The 16,823-nt window shown below is 45.8% G+C and overlaps 3 protein-coding genes across 7 annotated transcripts; 2 read left to right on the top strand and 1 right to left on the bottom strand.

Moving 5' to 3' along the window:
• Window positions 1-22: 22 nt before the first annotated feature.
• On the top strand, window positions 23-3,418 carry asnsd1 (asparagine synthetase domain containing 1). The gene is made up of 3 exons (XM_024388812.2): window positions 23-1,438; window positions 1,606-1,787; window positions 3,039-3,418. Exons 1-3 carry the CDS (start codon window positions 23-25, stop codon window positions 3,283-3,285), a joined length of 1,845 nt encoding a protein of 614 aa, XP_024244580.1. The 3' UTR covers window positions 3,286-3,418.
• zgc:136439 (uncharacterized protein LOC678627 homolog) lies at window positions 3,418-5,811 on the bottom strand. Of its 3 annotated transcripts, none has more exons than XM_024388815.2 (9): window positions 5,615-5,811; window positions 5,232-5,521; window positions 4,924-5,013; window positions 4,735-4,814; window positions 4,540-4,655; window positions 4,195-4,292; window positions 3,867-3,935; window positions 3,733-3,805; window positions 3,418-3,648 (listed from the first exon to the last, which is right to left on the bottom strand). In XM_024388815.2, exons 2-9 carry the CDS (start codon window positions 5,421-5,423, stop codon window positions 3,545-3,547), a joined length of 822 nt encoding a protein of 273 aa, XP_024244583.1. In that variant the 5' UTR covers window positions 5,424-5,521; window positions 5,615-5,811; the 3' UTR covers window positions 3,418-3,544. The 3 variants fall into 3 exon arrangements, with proteins under 3 accessions (XP_024244583.1, XP_024244582.1, XP_042162603.1); XM_024388814.2 differs by having other exon boundaries at window positions 3,733-3,791; window positions 5,615-5,804; XM_042306669.1 differs by having other exon boundaries at window positions 3,733-3,791; window positions 5,232-5,805.
• On the top strand, window positions 5,790-16,822 carry ankar (ankyrin and armadillo repeat containing). 3 transcript variants are annotated; one of them, XM_042306666.1, is made up of 23 exons: window positions 5,791-6,722; window positions 6,907-7,344; window positions 8,141-8,304; window positions 8,420-8,535; window positions 8,717-8,897; window positions 9,010-9,232; window positions 9,312-9,353; window positions 9,449-9,650; window positions 10,063-10,271; window positions 10,416-10,520; window positions 10,770-11,017; window positions 11,190-11,358; window positions 11,445-11,686; window positions 11,939-12,092; window positions 13,456-13,617; window positions 13,886-13,992; window positions 14,154-14,276; window positions 14,556-14,717; window positions 14,885-15,002; window positions 15,632-15,741; window positions 15,997-16,193; window positions 16,280-16,326; window positions 16,417-16,822. In XM_042306666.1, exons 1-23 carry the CDS (start codon window positions 6,095-6,097, stop codon window positions 16,635-16,637), a joined length of 4,368 nt encoding a protein of 1,455 aa, XP_042162600.1. In that variant the 5' UTR covers window positions 5,791-6,094; the 3' UTR covers window positions 16,638-16,822. The 3 variants fall into 3 exon arrangements, with proteins under 3 accessions (XP_042162601.1, XP_042162600.1, XP_024244579.1); XM_024388811.2 differs by having other exon boundaries at window positions 5,792-6,722; window positions 14,559-14,717; XM_042306667.1 differs by lacking the exon at window positions 13,456-13,617 and having other exon boundaries at window positions 5,790-6,722.
• Window position 16,823: the final 1 nt, after the last annotated feature.

Raw genomic sequence — 16,823 nt, 5'->3', positions numbered from 1 at the left:
TAAGGCCTTACTAGCTATAAATATGTGTGGTATTTGCTGTGTACTGAGCTTGTCCCCCTCCCAGCTTGTGCTGGAGAAGCGTGTGCATGAAAACCTAAGGAAAAGAGGGCCTAACTCCAGTTGCAACATCACCAAAACAGTTTCAAATCCCCACTACCAGTGTCTGTTCTCTGCTCACGTACTTCACATGAGAGGTTGCCCTGCCCCTCAGCCAGCACAAGACCGTAACAGCAATGTATTGATGTGGAATGGAGAGGTTTTTGGAGGACTGTTATTGAGACCAGAAGAGAATGACACTGACGTTCTTTCACACCACCTCGCAGCCTGCCACAGCCCTACAGAGATCCTGTCTGTCCTGGGCAATGTCCGAGGACCCTGGGCTTTCACTTATTACCAACAGGCTGGACACTATCTTTGGTTTGGGAGAGACTTCTTTGGCCGGCGAAGCCTGCTTTGGCAATATGATGCTGAGGAGAAGTCTTTGACTCTGACGTCTGTGGCTGCCTGTCTCCCTAGCTCTGACCGACCACCACAGTGGCAAGAGGTTCCAGCAGTTGGTGTTTACAGGATTGATCTGAGGGCGTTTGCTGAGTCTGGCTGTTTGACCTTTGAGGTTTATCCATGGGTTCACGCAGGCGATAATCTATCGTCTGTTAGTCATGAATCTAAGTGGGAGGGTCTACCAAGTTACACCTCAGCAATGATGAACAATTCAGGTCTCTCCCTCACGTCTCCAGTTTGCCCACTGAACATGTCAATCCCTCAGTTGTTGGAGATAGAACATGATCCAAGCTTACAGTCCTCAGTTGAAGACCTGGAGGTGTTGCTAAAGTCTGGTGTGAGAGAGCCTGTGGTAAATCGTCTCATTGATGTTCTCAGTGAGGCAGTACGGAGGCGTGTGCAATGTCTTCCCTTTGATACACAGGTGACATCACCACTGACCAATGACCAGGCAGCAATTGCAATTCTTTTCTCAGGAGGGATTGATTCCATGGTTCTGGCTGCCCTGGCCGACCGCCACATCCCAACCCACCAACCAATCGATCTTCTGAATGTGGCATTCAAACTGCAGGAACCAAAAATTGTGAAGGAGTCTACCAAAAAAAGCAAAAAGCACAAAACGAAGCCAATGGATTCTAAAACTGACGTTCCTGATTCCAATGTGTACAACCCCTTCGGCGTTCCAGACAGGATCACTGGTAGAGCAGGTCTGCAAGAGCTTCAGGACTTGAACCCAGAGAGAAGATGGAATTTTGTTGAAATCAACGTTTCTCGGGAAGAGCTGCAGAAAATGCGCCAGGAGCACATCTGTCACCTGGTGCACCCATTGGATACCGTGCTGGATGACAGCATTGGTTGTGCTGTGTGGTTTGCGGCGAGAGGAACCGGCTTCCTCACAGAAAGCAACGAAGAAAGGGGGTTCACATCATCTGCCAAGGTACAGTAGAGTATCAAATGGGTAAAACAATAAGGAACATTCCATTTACAAGTTGTGAAAAAAGTCTTTCATATTCTAACTCCTTTAAAAAAAAATGTTTTTTATAAATCAGACCCAATTAACAACCTTTCAAGTAAATTGTCTGTTCCACTACTCTGTGATGGCAGGTGATTTTGACCGGTATTGGAGCGGATGAGCAGCTGGCAGGGTACTCCAGACACCGAGTCCGCTTCAAGACCTCTGGGCAAGAGGGTCTGGTCCAAGAGCTGGCCATGGAGCTAGGCAGAATCTCCACAAGGAATCTGGGTCGAGATGACAGAATCATAGGGGACCACGGGAAGGAGGCTAGGCAAGTCTCGGTCATTAGAAGCAATCAGATTTTCCAGTACCAAAAATACACTACATGACAAAGTATGTGGACACCTGCTCGTCAAACACCTCATTCCAAAATCATGGGCATTAATATGGAGTTGGTCCCCCCCCCTTTGCTGCTATAACAGCCTCCACTCTTCTGGGAAGGCTTTCCACTAGATGTTGGAAAATTGCTATGGGGTCTTGCTTCCATTCAGCCACAAGAACATTAGTAGGGTCGGGCACTGATGTTGGGCAATTAGGCCTGGCTCGCAGTTGGCATTCCAATTCTTCCCAAAGGTGTTCGCTGGGGTTGAGGTCAGGGCTCTGTGCAGGCCAGTCAAGTTCTTCCACATGATCTCAACAAACCATTTCTGTATGGATCTCGCTTTATGCATGTCGAAACAGCAAAGGGCCTTCCCCAAGCTGTTCCACAAAGTTGGAAGCACAGAATCGTCTAGAATGTATGCGGTTGCATTAAGATTTCCATTCACTGGAACTAAGGGGCCTAGCCTGAACCATGAAAAACAGCCCCAGACCATTATTCATCCTTCAACAAACCTTACAGTTGGCACTATACATTCGGAAGGTAGCGGTCTCTTGGCATCCGCCAAACCCAGGTTCGTCCATTGGACTGCCAGATGGGGAAGCGTGATTCATCATGCCAGAGAACACGTTTCCACTGCTCCAGATTCCAATGGTGACGAGCTTTACACCACTCCAGCTGATGCTTGACATTGCGCATGGTGATCTTAGGCTTGTGTGCGGCTGCTTGCCCGTGGAAACCCATTTCATGAAGCTCCAGACGAACAGTTCTGCTTGGAACTCGGTAGTGAGTGTTGCAACCGAGGACATGATTTTTATGCGCAAAAGCACACGCCGGTCCTGTTCCGTGAGCTTGTGTGGCCTATCACTTTGCGGTTGAGCCGTTGTTGCTCCTAGACTTATCCCCTTCACAATAACAGCACTTAGTTTAACGGGGCAGCTCTAGCAGGACAGAAATTTGACCAACTGATTTGTTGGAAAAGTGGCATCTTATGACGGTGCCACATTGAAAGTCACTGAGCTCTTCAGTAAGGCCATTATACTACCAATATTTGTCTATGGAGATCGCATGGCCGCGTGCTCGATTTAATGCAACGGGTGTGGCTTAAGTAGCCGAATCCACTCATTTGAAAGGGGTGTCCACATACTTTTGTGTATTTGAATTAATGGTGATATGCTGGATGTTTTTGTTGGCCTTGTATAGGTTTCCCTATTTGGACGAGGATGTGGTGTGTTTCCTGAATGCCCTGCCAGTGTCTGATAAGGCAGATCTGTCCCTGCCTCGAGGTATAGGGGAGAAACTGCTGCTGAGGCTGGCTGCCAAGAAACTGGGTCTGGGGGCATCTGCTCTACTGCCTAAGAGAGCCATGCAGTTTGGTTCCCGCATTGCAAAGATGGAAAACAGCCACGAGAAGGCCTCAGACAAGTGCAAGAGACTCCTTACACCTTAGATCAGCATAACATTTCATCACAATTTTTTTTTATACACTCGACAAAGCAACTAAGTCATCCTCTTAATTAGGGTCACAGTGAACTACAATATGAACAGACGTGTTAATTTCTAATAAATATACAAATACACATTTTGATTGTAATATAATTTGAATATTTTCAAAATATGTTTAATAGTTAAGGCACAAATAAAGTGGCAATGTGAAGAAAATTGTAAATCTCAAACATGGCTCTGTGCACACTACATCATATAAGACTTCACATCTTGAAGATTTTCTCTGAAGTACCGGTCACATTCAACATAGGAGGGCAGGTTTCCCACATCAAAACGGCCAGAAATCTGATGAATATACACAGGCTTTCTGTGGTGGGAAAAGGGAAAGTGTACTGAGAGAATATATTGTTTTTGCAGCCATGAATGTTGATCCTCAATTTTGAAATAGTACCTTGAAATGAGCCATGACAAAAAGTTTCCAGGTGCGTCCTTTTCTTCGATTGGTGCGTCCTTTGACAAAAGAGCTGCTTTAGTTTAATATCAAGTGATGGATTATCAGCACAAATTAAGGAAATTACTGTTTACCTTATTTTCATCAAGAAAGGCATCCAATAGATGAAGGATTTTCTTGGAAAACAAGTAGAAACATGGACACTGAAAAAAAAAAAGGCATACACTAGCAATAGGCGAATATGTAGACACTCTGGGAAACTGGGAGGTTTAGTAGCAAGTCGCGAATGCTTCTTGAGCTTATCAGCAAATAGATTACTTGCTCCTAGTTTGAGCCTTAACATAAACCAAAGGTTTATCTGCTGTGTTCAATGTTGCAATTATAAACATTCCAAAGTAAGAAAAGTCTTGAGGTTGTATATATATTGTAGGGAGGGACAGAAAAGTGTTAGTCTGCACATACTGCTCTCCTTGATTTTGTCTCCGAGGGAAGAGGTTTCTCCTTCATACAGAGCACCCGAAGGTGTTCATCGACTTCCAAAATACCATACTTCTGTGTCTCTATGGGAGCAAATACAGAAATACAACTCATTAAGAAGGTGTTTGGTATACTCTATGTAATATTACATGTAATGATACTCTCACAGATGTTATCCAGCTGGATGTGCTTCAAACAAGTCATGTGATTTGTGCAGCAATGGAAAGGTTTGTGTAAAAAACAGGATAGAGATACAAAATAGATTTGAGTTCTTTGGGGCTACAGCTAGCATGACAACTTCAAAAGCACACAATCTGACTTCTCACTCACCCTCATCTTTACATTGGTAGGAAAGAATCAGACTGCTGTCTTCACACATTGCTTGCAGTTCAGAAAACTTCTCTTTAACTTTAATGAGACTGAACTCTTCCTTGAACAAAGTGTCTCTGTGTGGAGAAGAGCCTGTCAGCATGAGTCAGTAAATGTTTTCTACATTGAGTCAAGTGAAGGCTTTTTCAAACGTACCCTCCGATAACTATTACATGGTCTTCGATCTTGAAGTGCTTGACTGTTAGCTGAAGACAGGCGACAGCACCAAGACGGTCCTTGTGGAATAAAAATGGTCAAATGTACAATTCATATTTGACCTGGACAATGCACATGGATTAACATGAGACAACACTATCCCAGGGGAAATCATGCAAGCTGACGAACCTCATTGCTCTTTGTTCCATCACTTAGTACTTTGACATTACGGAAGTCCAGGGCCCACTCCTCAAATGCTTTGTGGTGAAGGGCATTGGTCTGTTAAGGTAAAAAGATAGTCATCGTTGACATTATCACCACATATCATAATCTCAGTCCTTTAAACACGAATTTAGGTATTTCGAAATTCTTAAAATATTTATTGGGTTTTACGTTCCAATGAACTGATGAATGTTGAAACTGTTGGCCAGGTACAGTTACATGTGGAGTAAAACAATTCACATAAAATACTCTCTCTAATGTACTTTGATACTTACAATGACAAAGACGGTGTCCACGCATCCAGTGGTATTCAAAGCTTGGACCCAGTGAGATATCAAGGCACAGTGCCCCACAGGAAGCAGTGGCTTGGCAATGCCAGCCAGATGTTTGAATCTTCCGCTCGTGTCGTTATCAACATCTCTCTGCAACCTTGTTCCATATCCCGCAGCGAGAATAACCGCTTTCATTTAAACAACCGTGCCAGAGTGGGCTACTTAGCGTCAGTCACTTATTTAGCTAGGTGGCTAAATAAGACGCTAGTTCAAATGTTGCTGTAAACAGTTACCTAAAAGCAGTGAGTTATAGGTCAAGTATACGTATCAAAGCAGCAATGATAACATACGACTTCACATCTGTGTGCAATAGTGAATACACGAACCTGTGTCAATCAGAATCTCATTCCTCCACGACGTAAAAATAAATTTGGGGGGGAAAACCGACAGTGCGCTATAGGTTACAGTACAAAGTCTCAACAAAGCAACGCCTTCAAAAGTAATTGAACAGCGCCCCCATATGTCACAAATTGGAAAACTTTATGAGGAGATCAGGGGTGCGTTCGAAAATTCACTCTGGCTATCTACTACGATTTCAGAGCACTCTCTTTGAGTGTGCCAGGGAGCAGAATAACTAACGAATTTACGAACGCACCCCAAGTCTGTCTAGACAAAACGCGCCCGTAACCAAGGCTGAGCGTCTTGGTTGCCAAGAGCAAAGAATCTTACACATTCATTTGGACTTTGAGGCAACAATGTTGTGCTGTAATGCCATCAACAAGTTTAACCCATTATTCTAAAACGGTCTATGCAAGTACTTTAGAGTGTAAGCAAAGGTTAAAATAGCCTGCTAGCTAACGTAAACTATGGACATAATGGCGCGCTCACTGACATCCAGTGCTTCGTCCAGATTACAACATTCTTCTGTTGAAGAGGAGAAGGATGACACGGCCCACCTTGCTGCATTGACAGCTCAAAGAAATGCCAACGCTTTCTTTGAGAAGTACGACAAGGGTGAAGTTCAGGAGTTGCTGAGCCTAACCTCTTGTAACTGGTTTCTGGGTGGTGATGACTTCACTCAGCCAGTTGAAATGCCGCCGGGCATAATCAAACAAATGAGGAACTTCACTAACTCAAACTGTATCATTCTCGCACCTGTGGATGTGCGAGTCCCTCTTGATTACAAGGTGGTCCATCAAATAGTCAGAGAGCTCACAGTTGGCATCTATTGTTTCAACCAAGTGCCATGTATAAGTCTTGAGCCCAACTTTGACCAGAGCACCTCGTGCCAACTGTCTCCAGCATATTATGATACGAAAGTAGGACAAATTTTGGTTCATGTTGACTACACCATCAAGGCTCTTTGGCATGGAGCCAATATTCCTAGAGAAAATCGCATTCGCTTCTCTGAACTCTGGAGAAGCAGCATGGGTGTAGACTCAAATGGAGTGCCCCAGACAAAGAAAGATGTGTTTGCAGAGTTTCTCACTGCAGGTATTTGGGTGACAGTGAAATGTAATGTAATGCAAGATCAATACTGACATAGATAAATGCATGCCCTAACTTTGAGGCAAAATTGTGTCCGTTTTTTAATAATGATGTTGATTAGATTCAATTGAACATGCCTACTTTAGAAATAGGATTCCCCTCAACTGGTGATGCTTGTTGAATCCTCCAGGTCTTCAGGACATCTCAGAGGAGCCCTGTTACCAGGGCATATACAACATGGAAGTCAATGTGGATCCTACCTACGACCCCAACAGTGCAGAGGAGGAGAGGCTTTTTTCCCAACACCAGGAGAGCATCCTGCTTAAGCTGACATCCTACCTGTCCTCTGTCCGACAGCACGGCAACCTGTTTGTGTTCGAGGGCGCCCACAGTCTGGCCAGTGTGGTGAGGCTGACTGAGGAAAGGCTGGAGCTGGCCACCTATCAGAGGCTGCAGCAGAGGCTGGGTCTACAGGCAGGTCTGGTTAGGGGCTGCTTGGAGAGGAAGGCAGAGGTGTGCAGAGACCTGGCTTACCTGCGCCTCCTCACTTTCCTGGTGCCCTTCCTGGTAGGGCTAAAGAAGAGGATGAAGATCCCAGACCTGGCGCAGATGCTTCCGGCTTACTCAGGTCTGTTGCTACAGCGCAACAATGAAATATAACTTACAGGATCTCCATGAGCAACACTAGCTACATCTCTGCTACGTACTTACTGCGTTCATAACGGTATTTGAATTCTAGACTGAGGCCAATTTTCTGTCACTGAAACAACTAGGTTCCCCATTGCCTAATAAATCAGACTTTTATAACCAATACTTAATATACAGTCTGAAACATAGCAATGCAAAATCAAAGTTTTCCTTATAAGCCAGAATGTTGACTACAATTCCTTTTTAACTTACTCTACCGGTTGTGTGGTTGGTCCTTCAGCTGCTCAAAATGTTTGACAAAATATCCACAGTAAAGCGTTGTTTCACAACTTTTTTTTTAGAGCGCCAGTACTGCTGTTGAAATGTTTATCACCTGACGCGTGTAAAACCATGTAAACAACTGCAGACTTCGGTTACTGTACTTCCGTCTTGTGCACGTGCCTTTGGTCACAAGCAAACCAATCTTAATTGCCACACACAGAGATGCGTATCTTGAAGTCAGGCTAATAACAATTCCTTTGGATATTGCCTCAAATTTCAACCAACTGAAGGACCAACGCCACAAGACAATCGGCAGAGTATGTTCAAATTCTGTTTATTCAACATTCTGACTTGTAGGAACTGTTTGGAATGTTTTAACATCAACTTGTGTGGCGATGCCTACACAATTTGAAGGCATTGCCACGTTTCGTGCCAAGGTTCCCTATGGCTATCATACCATTGACTTTGGGGTTGCAACAGATGTGCTTATCTTTGTTTTCATTCTGTTTTTGTAGATGATAAACTGAAGACAGAGAGGGAATTACCACCATTGCTCCTTGGACCTGCGTTCGCCTGTAAACATTTTCCGTACAAGTCAGATGAGTATTTTCACCTTCACGGTGGGATTGAAGTTGACATCGGAACCCCTCAGCTAGAGGAAGTCTCTGAGGAAACAAAGGTGAGAGTTAGATTCACTTACTAGTGAGCCGTCAATAGCCACTTAAGAGATATCTACTTCCACAGTGAGGCCCTAGTTTCATAATGAAATCAGGTTGTCTTGTGGTTCCCTCCAGGAAGCCTTTGCTGCACTGCAGAGTCTTGCAGTGGATCACCTAAGAGATCTGCTAAGTCAGGACACCACCTACAAAGAGCACTTCCCCGTACCAGTCCACAAGGTCAACGGCAATAAGTATGTTAAGTTCACTTGCAGAGAAGCGGTCTTAATATGCACGCATAAACACACACATCTCACTTACATTGAGCTCGGAGGCCTTACACTCGCACACAGATGCACTTGTAAGAGAACACAAACCCATGCTTTTCAGTGTCCAATGGTCAGGCTCTTACACGCTGCTTGATGTCTTTGGCAGCTATCATGTGATCTCCATTGAGGTGGGCTCATTCTACCCTCAGCCTAATGTGGTTCCATGGTGGGAGGCCCTCAACACTGCCATCAAAACCCTGAGAGGGAAGAGACTGCCTCTCTCTGACATCCAGCTGCATGAGCAGTTCAAGAAGACATTTGGCTACAAAAAGGCCATCAATTGCAAGGTGCTGATGGAGAAGAAGATATAGCAATATAGGAAGCTGTTCTTCTTTTTTTTGTATTAAGTAAATGTAAAAGGCTTGTATGATCGTGTGTGTTATTTCTCACTGGGTTCAGAGTGTGCCATTTGGCCTGCGTGCTGCGGCAGAGCGTGGCCTATCCGCTGTGTTCTACTCGCTGAGCCGTCGGAACTCTCCATCTCACCTGGGAGTCCTGGATGAGCAGGGCTACTCCCTGCTGCACCACGCCGCCAAACACAACCACACTCACATCATCTGCCAGCTGGCCACCACCGGGGTCAACCTCAACCAGACAAGCAGTGGCAGGTTCAGCCGCACAGGTCAGAGACATGCCTCTCTCTCCCTTACTCTCATTTACACACTGTCCTCAACTGTTTACAAACACCTTTTATTTTGCAGTGAAATCTGGAGGTGGCGGTGGGCCCCCAAAAGAAGGAGCTGGTAAGCACATACCAGTGAGAACATGCCAGCCTCACTCTACTGTAACGAAATAGGGCTTTCAGACACCGCTTTCCACTTGTTTGTACCTGTTCCAGGCTCCACTCCCATGCACCTGGCTGCTCAGTGTGGTTCCCTGGAGGCCATCAGCTGTCTGCTGGCTCTGCAGGCCGACCACCGGCTAGTGGACCGCAGGGGCTGGATGGCTGTGCACTTTGCTGCCTACTACGGCCAGGTGGCCTGCATACAGGCCCTTTGCAGGAAAGACCCAGAGCTGGTGGAGATGCAAACCACTGCCGAGTGAGTGAAGAGGCACTTCTAGGTTTAGAATAGATGACATGTCTAACAGGATTCAGTAGGATGCAACAGCAGGCCACTGGCACCGTTCACAGAAGCTTTCAGTGTCATTTAATGTAACACTAGCATGACATTGCTCTGTAATCAGCACATACAACAGTGGAGGCTGCCGAGGGGAGGACGGATCATAATAATGGCTGGAATAGAGTCAATGGAATGGTATCAAACACGTGGTTTCCATGTCGTCGATACCATTCCATTGACTCCGTTCCGGCCATTATTATGAGCGGTCCTCCCCTCGGCAGCCTCCACTGACATACAAGTAACAGACGCCACAAAATGCACTGGAGGCGGTACGGATGCATCTGCTTCTACGTGCACACAGGTTGACGGTGTTGTTTTTTTGTCTCCTCAGGTACCGCAGCTGCCCGTTGCTCCTGACGGCCACGTCTGGCTCCGTGGAGGCCCTGGACTACATGCTGTCCGCGGGAGCCAACTGGAGGAGGAGGGACAGCAAGGGCAACGACGTCGTGCAGCTGGCCGCCCTCTACTTCCACCCCAAAGTCCTCAGGCACCTCATCTCGCTGGGCCTGCCGGACCTGCCTGTCTGGAAGATCCTCGTGGGTACGCTGCCTGGTGGAAGAGATGGGAATTAGCTAGCGAGCGAGGGTTAAGCAAGGCCAATGTTTGTTTGGATCGCAGGTTGTATCCGTTCGATGAGTCTGCACGGATACTGAGGTGTATGTGTGTGTGTGTGTGATGGAGCAGAGATGCTGCACAGCGAGGACCACCGCAGGCTGGAGATGGCCATCCGCTGCCTGGAAGCTCTGTGTGTCACGGCCAAGTCCTTCTGGAGGGATATCATGGATGCAGGTGAGTGAGTTTTTGGAGAGTTTGGGCCTATATCAGACAGGAATGCCTTGTTTTATACTATAGCCATGAATACTAGCTTTGTATTGCCAATTTATATTTAGCTAATTTTCAACCATCCTTAGAGTTATACTCCATATCACAGTAACATTACAGCATTAAACATTTTTGGTACTACGGAATACAAAGCTAGGCCACTTGCAATAGAATCAAAATATCGAAGGACCCTAAAGCAGTTGACCTATTCTGTAGGAGGGATCCCGGCCCTGTTGGAGCTAATGCGCAGCACGAGACCAGCGCTGCAACGTATGGCTGCCGCCGTGGTGTGTCACATCTCGGAGAGGACACCCGTGTGTGAGGCCCTGGTGCGCTATGGTGCCGTGCCGGTTCTGGTAAATCTGCTGGGCAGCCAGCAGGCCGAGCTCCACTCCCGCTGTGCCCTCATACTGGCAGACCTGGCAGGGCACAGTGACCAGTACCAGTCCCTCATAGCCCAGCAGGTTAGTACTACTGATATAATCAGTCTTTCCCATAGCCCATCTGGTTAGTAATTGCTCTAACTAATAGGTGGGTTCAGTTATAACCAGGCTTGTGTGTGTGTGTGTGTCCTGTATTTGTGTATGTTTGACGATTCCTGCATGCGTGTTTGACAGTTCATTTGTGTGTGTCCAGGGTGGAGTGGCCCCGTTGGTAAGGCTCCTGGGCTCGGACCTACATGATGTGCTGGTGAACACTGTGCGGTGCATCAAGGCGCTGTGTGTCCGTAGCCCCGGCAATCAGACGGCCGTGGCTTTGGCTGGGGGGATTCCACAACTTGTGGAGCTCTTGACTGTCAGATCAGGTACACTGTTAAATCATGAGTAAGACGATGATCATGATGTTATAGAACATGATGATGAATCGTCTTTCTGGCCATGTATTCTCCAGAAGTGTTGCAAGAGGAGGTGTGTGCGGCTCTGGCTGAGCTGGCTAAGGGACACCGGGAGAACCAGGACACCATCTGTGGAGTGGGTGCCGTGGCCCCGTTGGTGCTCATACTGCGGGGGAGGAAGATAGCCACGCAGGTGACGGCAGCCAGAGCCCTGGAGGCCATCGCTGATCACAACCCTGCCATTCAGGCCCGCTTTCTGAAGAAGTCGGCCGCCAAGCACCTCCTACGACTCTTAAAGGTAGGACCTGAGCAAGTCAAATCATTGTTTCCCTCATTTTTAAATATGCTTATGGAATTCTTGAACATTTTATATTCATGTACTTTAAGTTGTGTCCCCTGGGCCATGTTCAGGGTTGAGTTCAGTAGGGCACACTGTATCAAACTGTTTTGCCACAGAAAATTAACATTGTGCTCTTGTGGGACAAATTCAGATAGTACCTCCCCATTTAAATCTTTCAAAAAAGTTTTCTCCCTATTGAACGTGACCCAGGTGTTCCAGGTGGAGGCGAGGGAGCAGGGGGCCGTCTCTCTATGGGCCCTGGCAGGACACACTCTGAAGCAACAGAGACTCATGGCAGAGCACATCGGCTACCACTTCATCCTCGAGCTCATCCTCTCCTCCTCCGACAGGATGCAATATGTCGGTAGGTTCTCTCATTTCTCATATTTTTGTTTTAAACGCTACCCCTCTGTACTTGCTAAGTCTCTTATGCAAAATAGGTCTTTTACACCAAAGTAATCTCTCTCACAAGAGGAAGTTAAATGGCAATCATCGGTTCATGGACAGAGTTGGCTCGCTGACATCAAGCTTTTCCAGACATTTTATTCGGGTCAAGGGGATGCCGTCTCCGGGGATCGATGAAACTAAACACTGAGTGTCGTAAAACAACGAAACTTCCATGCGCTGTTGACAGGCGATGCGGATAAATGATTGACGGTACCATAAACAGGCACCCTGAGGTTTGTGCTGGAGCGAGGCTCACCTCTGTCACCACAAGACCAGCCGCCTCCTGCCCCCAGACGGCTTTCTTCTGCTAGACTCATCACCCGCAGCCAGAGCACAGGAAGGCATGCAGTCAGGAATGCCTGTCTGTCTATCCCTCCATTGGGAATCCCAACACCTTGAAAATAAGAGGAACACAATCTCAAACAAAATTTGAATGAGACAAACATTTCAATATCCCAAAGTTGATTTGGAAGAACTGGGGTATCAATTGAAATGGGATGGGTCACTCCCCATACCTCTGTCATTCCTTGAACACATGTTCCCGGGTAGTTTTTAAGAGCCTCTACTCTTCCCTCAGGTCCTCGGTCTGTCAAACATGTCTACAGAACATCTGTACAGCAGCTTCTGAAATAGTTTCTGTCCAGACAAGAGGACAGATGGTTCTTTCATTCCAGCCTTCTTTTTCACCAAAAAAATGCCTGTCGTTCTCTTAAAAGGGAGACGAACTGAGGTTAATGATGTGGAAATGGTAGGCCTGCGCCTGACCACAGTAACACCCCGACCAATGGTTTAAAAAGTGAATGTACAGATTGAATTCTAGGTAACACTTTACCTGAACCATCTGTCACAAAGTCTACATAACGCCACCATAGTAATGGCACTAACAGTCATGACTGCTAATGTCAGCTTATAGTCCTAGCGACTAACTTTACACTATGCATAACCCAAAATTGTTATTAGGGCCAACTAATTGACAGGTCAAAACTCTAGCCAACTAGCTTACCTAGATAATATTTTCCGCCATGACTCTTTCATGAGCTGACAGCTGGCAGCAACTTATGCCTTCGTCCTGTCATCTTTACACTGATGGACACCACTGCTGGCCGATACTCCATAAAGGCATCAATCACTCACACCCCAGCACTGCCACCAATTGTCAAATGTGGTGTGGAGGTTTCAGATCTGGTCACGCCAGAGAGGGACCGTATGAAAGAATTCAAGTCGAGGTTTACATACAATTCAGCTTGGTAAAGAGTAAAAAAAATAGTATTGTCTTTCAGGCTGCCAGGCAGTTATAGCACTGAGCAGGGACAGTCGGAGCCACCAGGATGGGCTGTGTAAAGAAAATGGGGTGCCCCCGCTGGTTCGTCTACTACGGGGGTCCCGGACCACAGAGAGTACCCTCCTCAGTGTTATACGATCCCTGGGCATCCTGTGTATTGGTTTGTACATTCTCACTGTTGCATGTACTGTGTTTCTCAAGATAAGATTAAGGCAATCAAAGGTTTGCGTAAACCATGCATTGGTATCAATGGGCGATTTGAGTAAACCTTTGTCATGATACTACTTGACGATTTTGACCATTGAAGTTTTAACAGTGCTACAGTAGTAACATGGCTTTCAGACTTGACTTGGAAACAAGTCATGGTATACAAGCTAATAATATACCATAACTTCTAGTGCATGCATGTTTCGTACATCTAATTTTAGGAGGGGCACACACCAATAACCCAAACAGCCAGAGGGTCATAGCTGAGGCGCAAGCCATTCCAACTCTGTTAGAACTTGTGAAGCACCAAGAATCACTGCAGGTCAAGGTAAATACATTGGAAATCGATCACACACACAAAAAAGCGTTCTCTCTCTCCCCTTAAATGTCCTTGGTAGTGCCACAAAAGTCCCACATACAAGGGCGTCCAATACTAGAATTTCCATTGAAAGAAATTGAGGCTTGGGTGACATGTTGATTCTCCCTCAGGTCCAAGTGGCTCAAACGCTGGCCTGTGTGCTGCTGGGAAACCAGGACCTACAAACAACCTTCTGGGAAAAAGAGAAGTTTACCTACGAAACAGTTCTAGAGTTGCTGCGAGTGCCAGATCAGGTAAACCATTTGAAAGGCTGTTTGTGGGCTACTTCATAACTTTAGCCCAGAACCTTTCGGTATGTCAGCTGTCAGCACAGTCACTAACAAGATGAGGTGGAACAAGATATGGGTCTAATAGAGATTAGAAAGAAAAGCATCCAAGATACAATACTGTTATCGCAATGTGCAATGAACTACTGGCACTTAATGGTCAAGGACTGCTCAAGCAGTAAGGGGTGTTGACACTCCGTAAAGTGCATTCCCCATGGCAATTTGTCATGTTTGCCTTTTTCCCAGCAGGACATCTGCCTGGAGGCTGGTTATGCCCTGTCTCTGTTTGCCTACAACAACACCACCCAGCAGGCAGCTATCCTGCAGAATGGTGGCATTCCCATAGCCATGTACGAGCCCTTCTTGAACTCCAGGAACGAGATGGAGAGGGCCAAAGCTGCTTTTCAGGTAGCCATGAACTAGATCATTAAAAAAAATCACCTGAGGGCCACAGTAATATCAATGAGTCATTAACAGCTGCTGATTTGTATGTGTTTTCCGACTTGACACGGAATTAGTGTTAGGTAATGCCTTTTATCGCTACCTTTTCGTTTTGTGGTAACTGGTCTCTCCAGATAGTTGTGCTGGCCAAAGTGATCACAGACACGGACCAGGTGACTCTGTCTGCCAGAGGGGTGACTGTCCTTGTAGACCTTCTGCAGTCCACTAATCCCAACACTGTGGTCCTGACAGGTAACTTCAGCCCAGTACTATGTATGGGAAGAACATTATATACACTGAGCAAAAATATAAATGCAACATGTAAACTGTTGGTTCCATGTTTCATGAGCTAAAATAAGACCCCAGAAATGTTCCATACGCACAAAAAGCTGATTTCTCACATTTTTTGCACAAATTTGTTTACATCCCTGTTTAGTGAGAATTTCTGCCAAGATAATCCATCCACCTGACAGGTGTGGCATATCAAGAAACTGATTAAATGGCATGATCATTACACAGGTGTACCTTGTGCTGGGGACAAAAACCCATTCTAAAATGTGCAGTTTTGAGTGTACAGAAATATGTGATGAGATCCTGAGGCCCATTTTTTAAAGTTATCTGTGACCAACAGATGCATAATTAATTTATTTCAATTGACTGATTTCCTTATGAACTGTAACTCAGTAAAATCTTAAATTGTTGCGTTTTGTATTTTTGTTCAGTATAGAAGAACACTAGTCTTACCTTACTGCATACATTTCTGCCATAGCTCAGTTGCTAGCCAGTCTGGCTCACACCCGGGCAGGTATTCCTGATGCTATTGTCACCATGGGAGCTGTTGGTCACCTAGTCTTACCTTACTGCATACATTTCTGCCATAGCTCAGTTGCTAGCCAGTCTGGCTCACACCCGGGCAGGTATTCCTGATGCTATTGTCACCATGGGAGCTGTTGGTCACCTATGTGCTCACCTGTATTCTGAGGAGGAAGAGGTAAGGATGGGACTTGTGGTGTGGGGGAGCATTCCTGTCTATGACTATTGCCTGAAATCTTATTTGGAGAATCTGAACTGCTCTTGACTTCAAGTAATGACACTAAATGATATGACTGACTGAAGAATTTAACTTAACAGACTATCAAGATAATTAATTCTACAACCATCAAATGCTATCCAACTTTACATATTTCAGGTTACGATGTGCAGATTTTTGATACAAGCATTGTGGTAAAATCTTGAATATCTTCAGGTGCGAACGGCATCTTCAAGTGCCCTCGGCTACCTCACCTTTAACCGTCACGCACATCGCCTCTTGTTGGTGGAATGTCGAAACACTCCATCTATGTACAACCTTTTGACCCAGCATCTCATCGAGGATGCCAAGATCTCACACATTTTTACTGCAGAGTTCGAAAGGCAGAAAATAGTGGGGCTGCCATCACTAAGGTATGTTTGTTTTTTTTGCCCTAAAAAGCTATGCTTTCATATTTCTAGCTGGGATAACATCAATCATTTCTGTCCTTTTTTAAAAGTTTGGAGATAAATGGTGGCCCACCTGTTCCTCAGCGCAACAAAAAAGGTACATTTTGTTATGCTGTACATAATTATTTGAATCTATTTCATATAATAAAAAGTCGCAATCGTCTTTTGTCGCCTCTACCTACGGCAGGTTTGTCCAAAAAGACAAGCCGCACTCCTGGCCTGTCAGTGTCTGCAGGCCACTTTGGAAGGACCAGCTCGGCTCCAGTTCTCCAGCTTCAACCCCAGAGGAGCAGGACAGCCAACCCCAAGGTTAGGCTGCAGGGAGAGGGGCCAACCCATAGCTCCCAGCCCACCCTGGAGTCACTGAGGCTGGATAAGGACAGCCAGTGGCCCTGGCAAAAGCAGTGACCCTGGAGGTCAGCCTAGGATCTAGCCTGACTGGGCTAGCTTAAAGTTGTAGTGAAATGATGACTCAGGGAGCCATTCTATTTATGTTCAAGATGAATATATTACATTGATATTATTAATGGGAATGACTGACTTAATGGTATAATATATTGGAAGTCGATTGAATAAAAAAAACGAAATGAAACA

This window comes from Oncorhynchus tshawytscha, linkage group LG26 (genome assembly GCF_018296145.1).
Source record: "Oncorhynchus tshawytscha isolate Ot180627B linkage group LG26, Otsh_v2.0, whole genome shotgun sequence".
NCBI lineage: Eukaryota > Metazoa > Chordata > Actinopteri > Salmoniformes > Salmonidae > Oncorhynchus > Oncorhynchus tshawytscha.
The sequence above is the reverse complement of the archived record's forward strand: the minus strand, read 5'-3'. Positions and strand labels throughout refer to the sequence as shown.

Bases quoted from the DNA above. Each gene is read 5' to 3' on its own strand.
- asnsd1 (XM_024388812.2), top strand. From the start codon at position 23: ATGTGTGGTATTTGCTGTGTACTGAGCTTGTCCCCCTCCCAGCTTGTG. The intron at 1,439-1,605 runs GTACAGTAGAGT...CTGTGATGGCAG, and splicing joins GGTTCACATCATCTGCCAAG to GTGATTTTGACCGGTATTGG. The intron at 1,788-3,038 runs GCAAGTCTCGGT...GGCCTTGTATAG, and splicing joins GACCACGGGAAGGAGGCTAG to GTTTCCCTATTTGGACGAGG.
- ankar (XM_042306666.1), top strand. From the start codon at position 6,095: ATGGACATAATGGCGCGCTCACTGACATCCAGTGCTTCGTCCAGATTA. The intron at 8,305-8,419 runs GTGAGAGTTAGA...GGTTCCCTCCAG, and splicing joins AAGTCTCTGAGGAAACAAAG to GAAGCCTTTGCTGCACTGCA. The intron at 9,354-9,448 runs GTAAGCACATAC...TACCTGTTCCAG, and splicing joins GCCCCCAAAAGAAGGAGCTG to GCTCCACTCCCATGCACCTG.
- zgc:136439 (XM_042306669.1), bottom strand. From the start codon at position 5,423: ATGAAAGCGGTTATTCTCGCTGCGGGATATGGAACAAGGTTGCAGAGA. The intron at 5,014-5,231 runs GTAAGTATCAAA...TTACCTTAACAG, and splicing joins TGGACACCGTCTTTGTCATT to ACCAATGCCCTTCACCACAA. The intron at 3,792-3,866 runs GTAAACAGTAAT...CTTTTGTCAAAG, and splicing joins CCTTTCTTGATGAAAATAAG to GACGCACCAATCGAAGAAAA.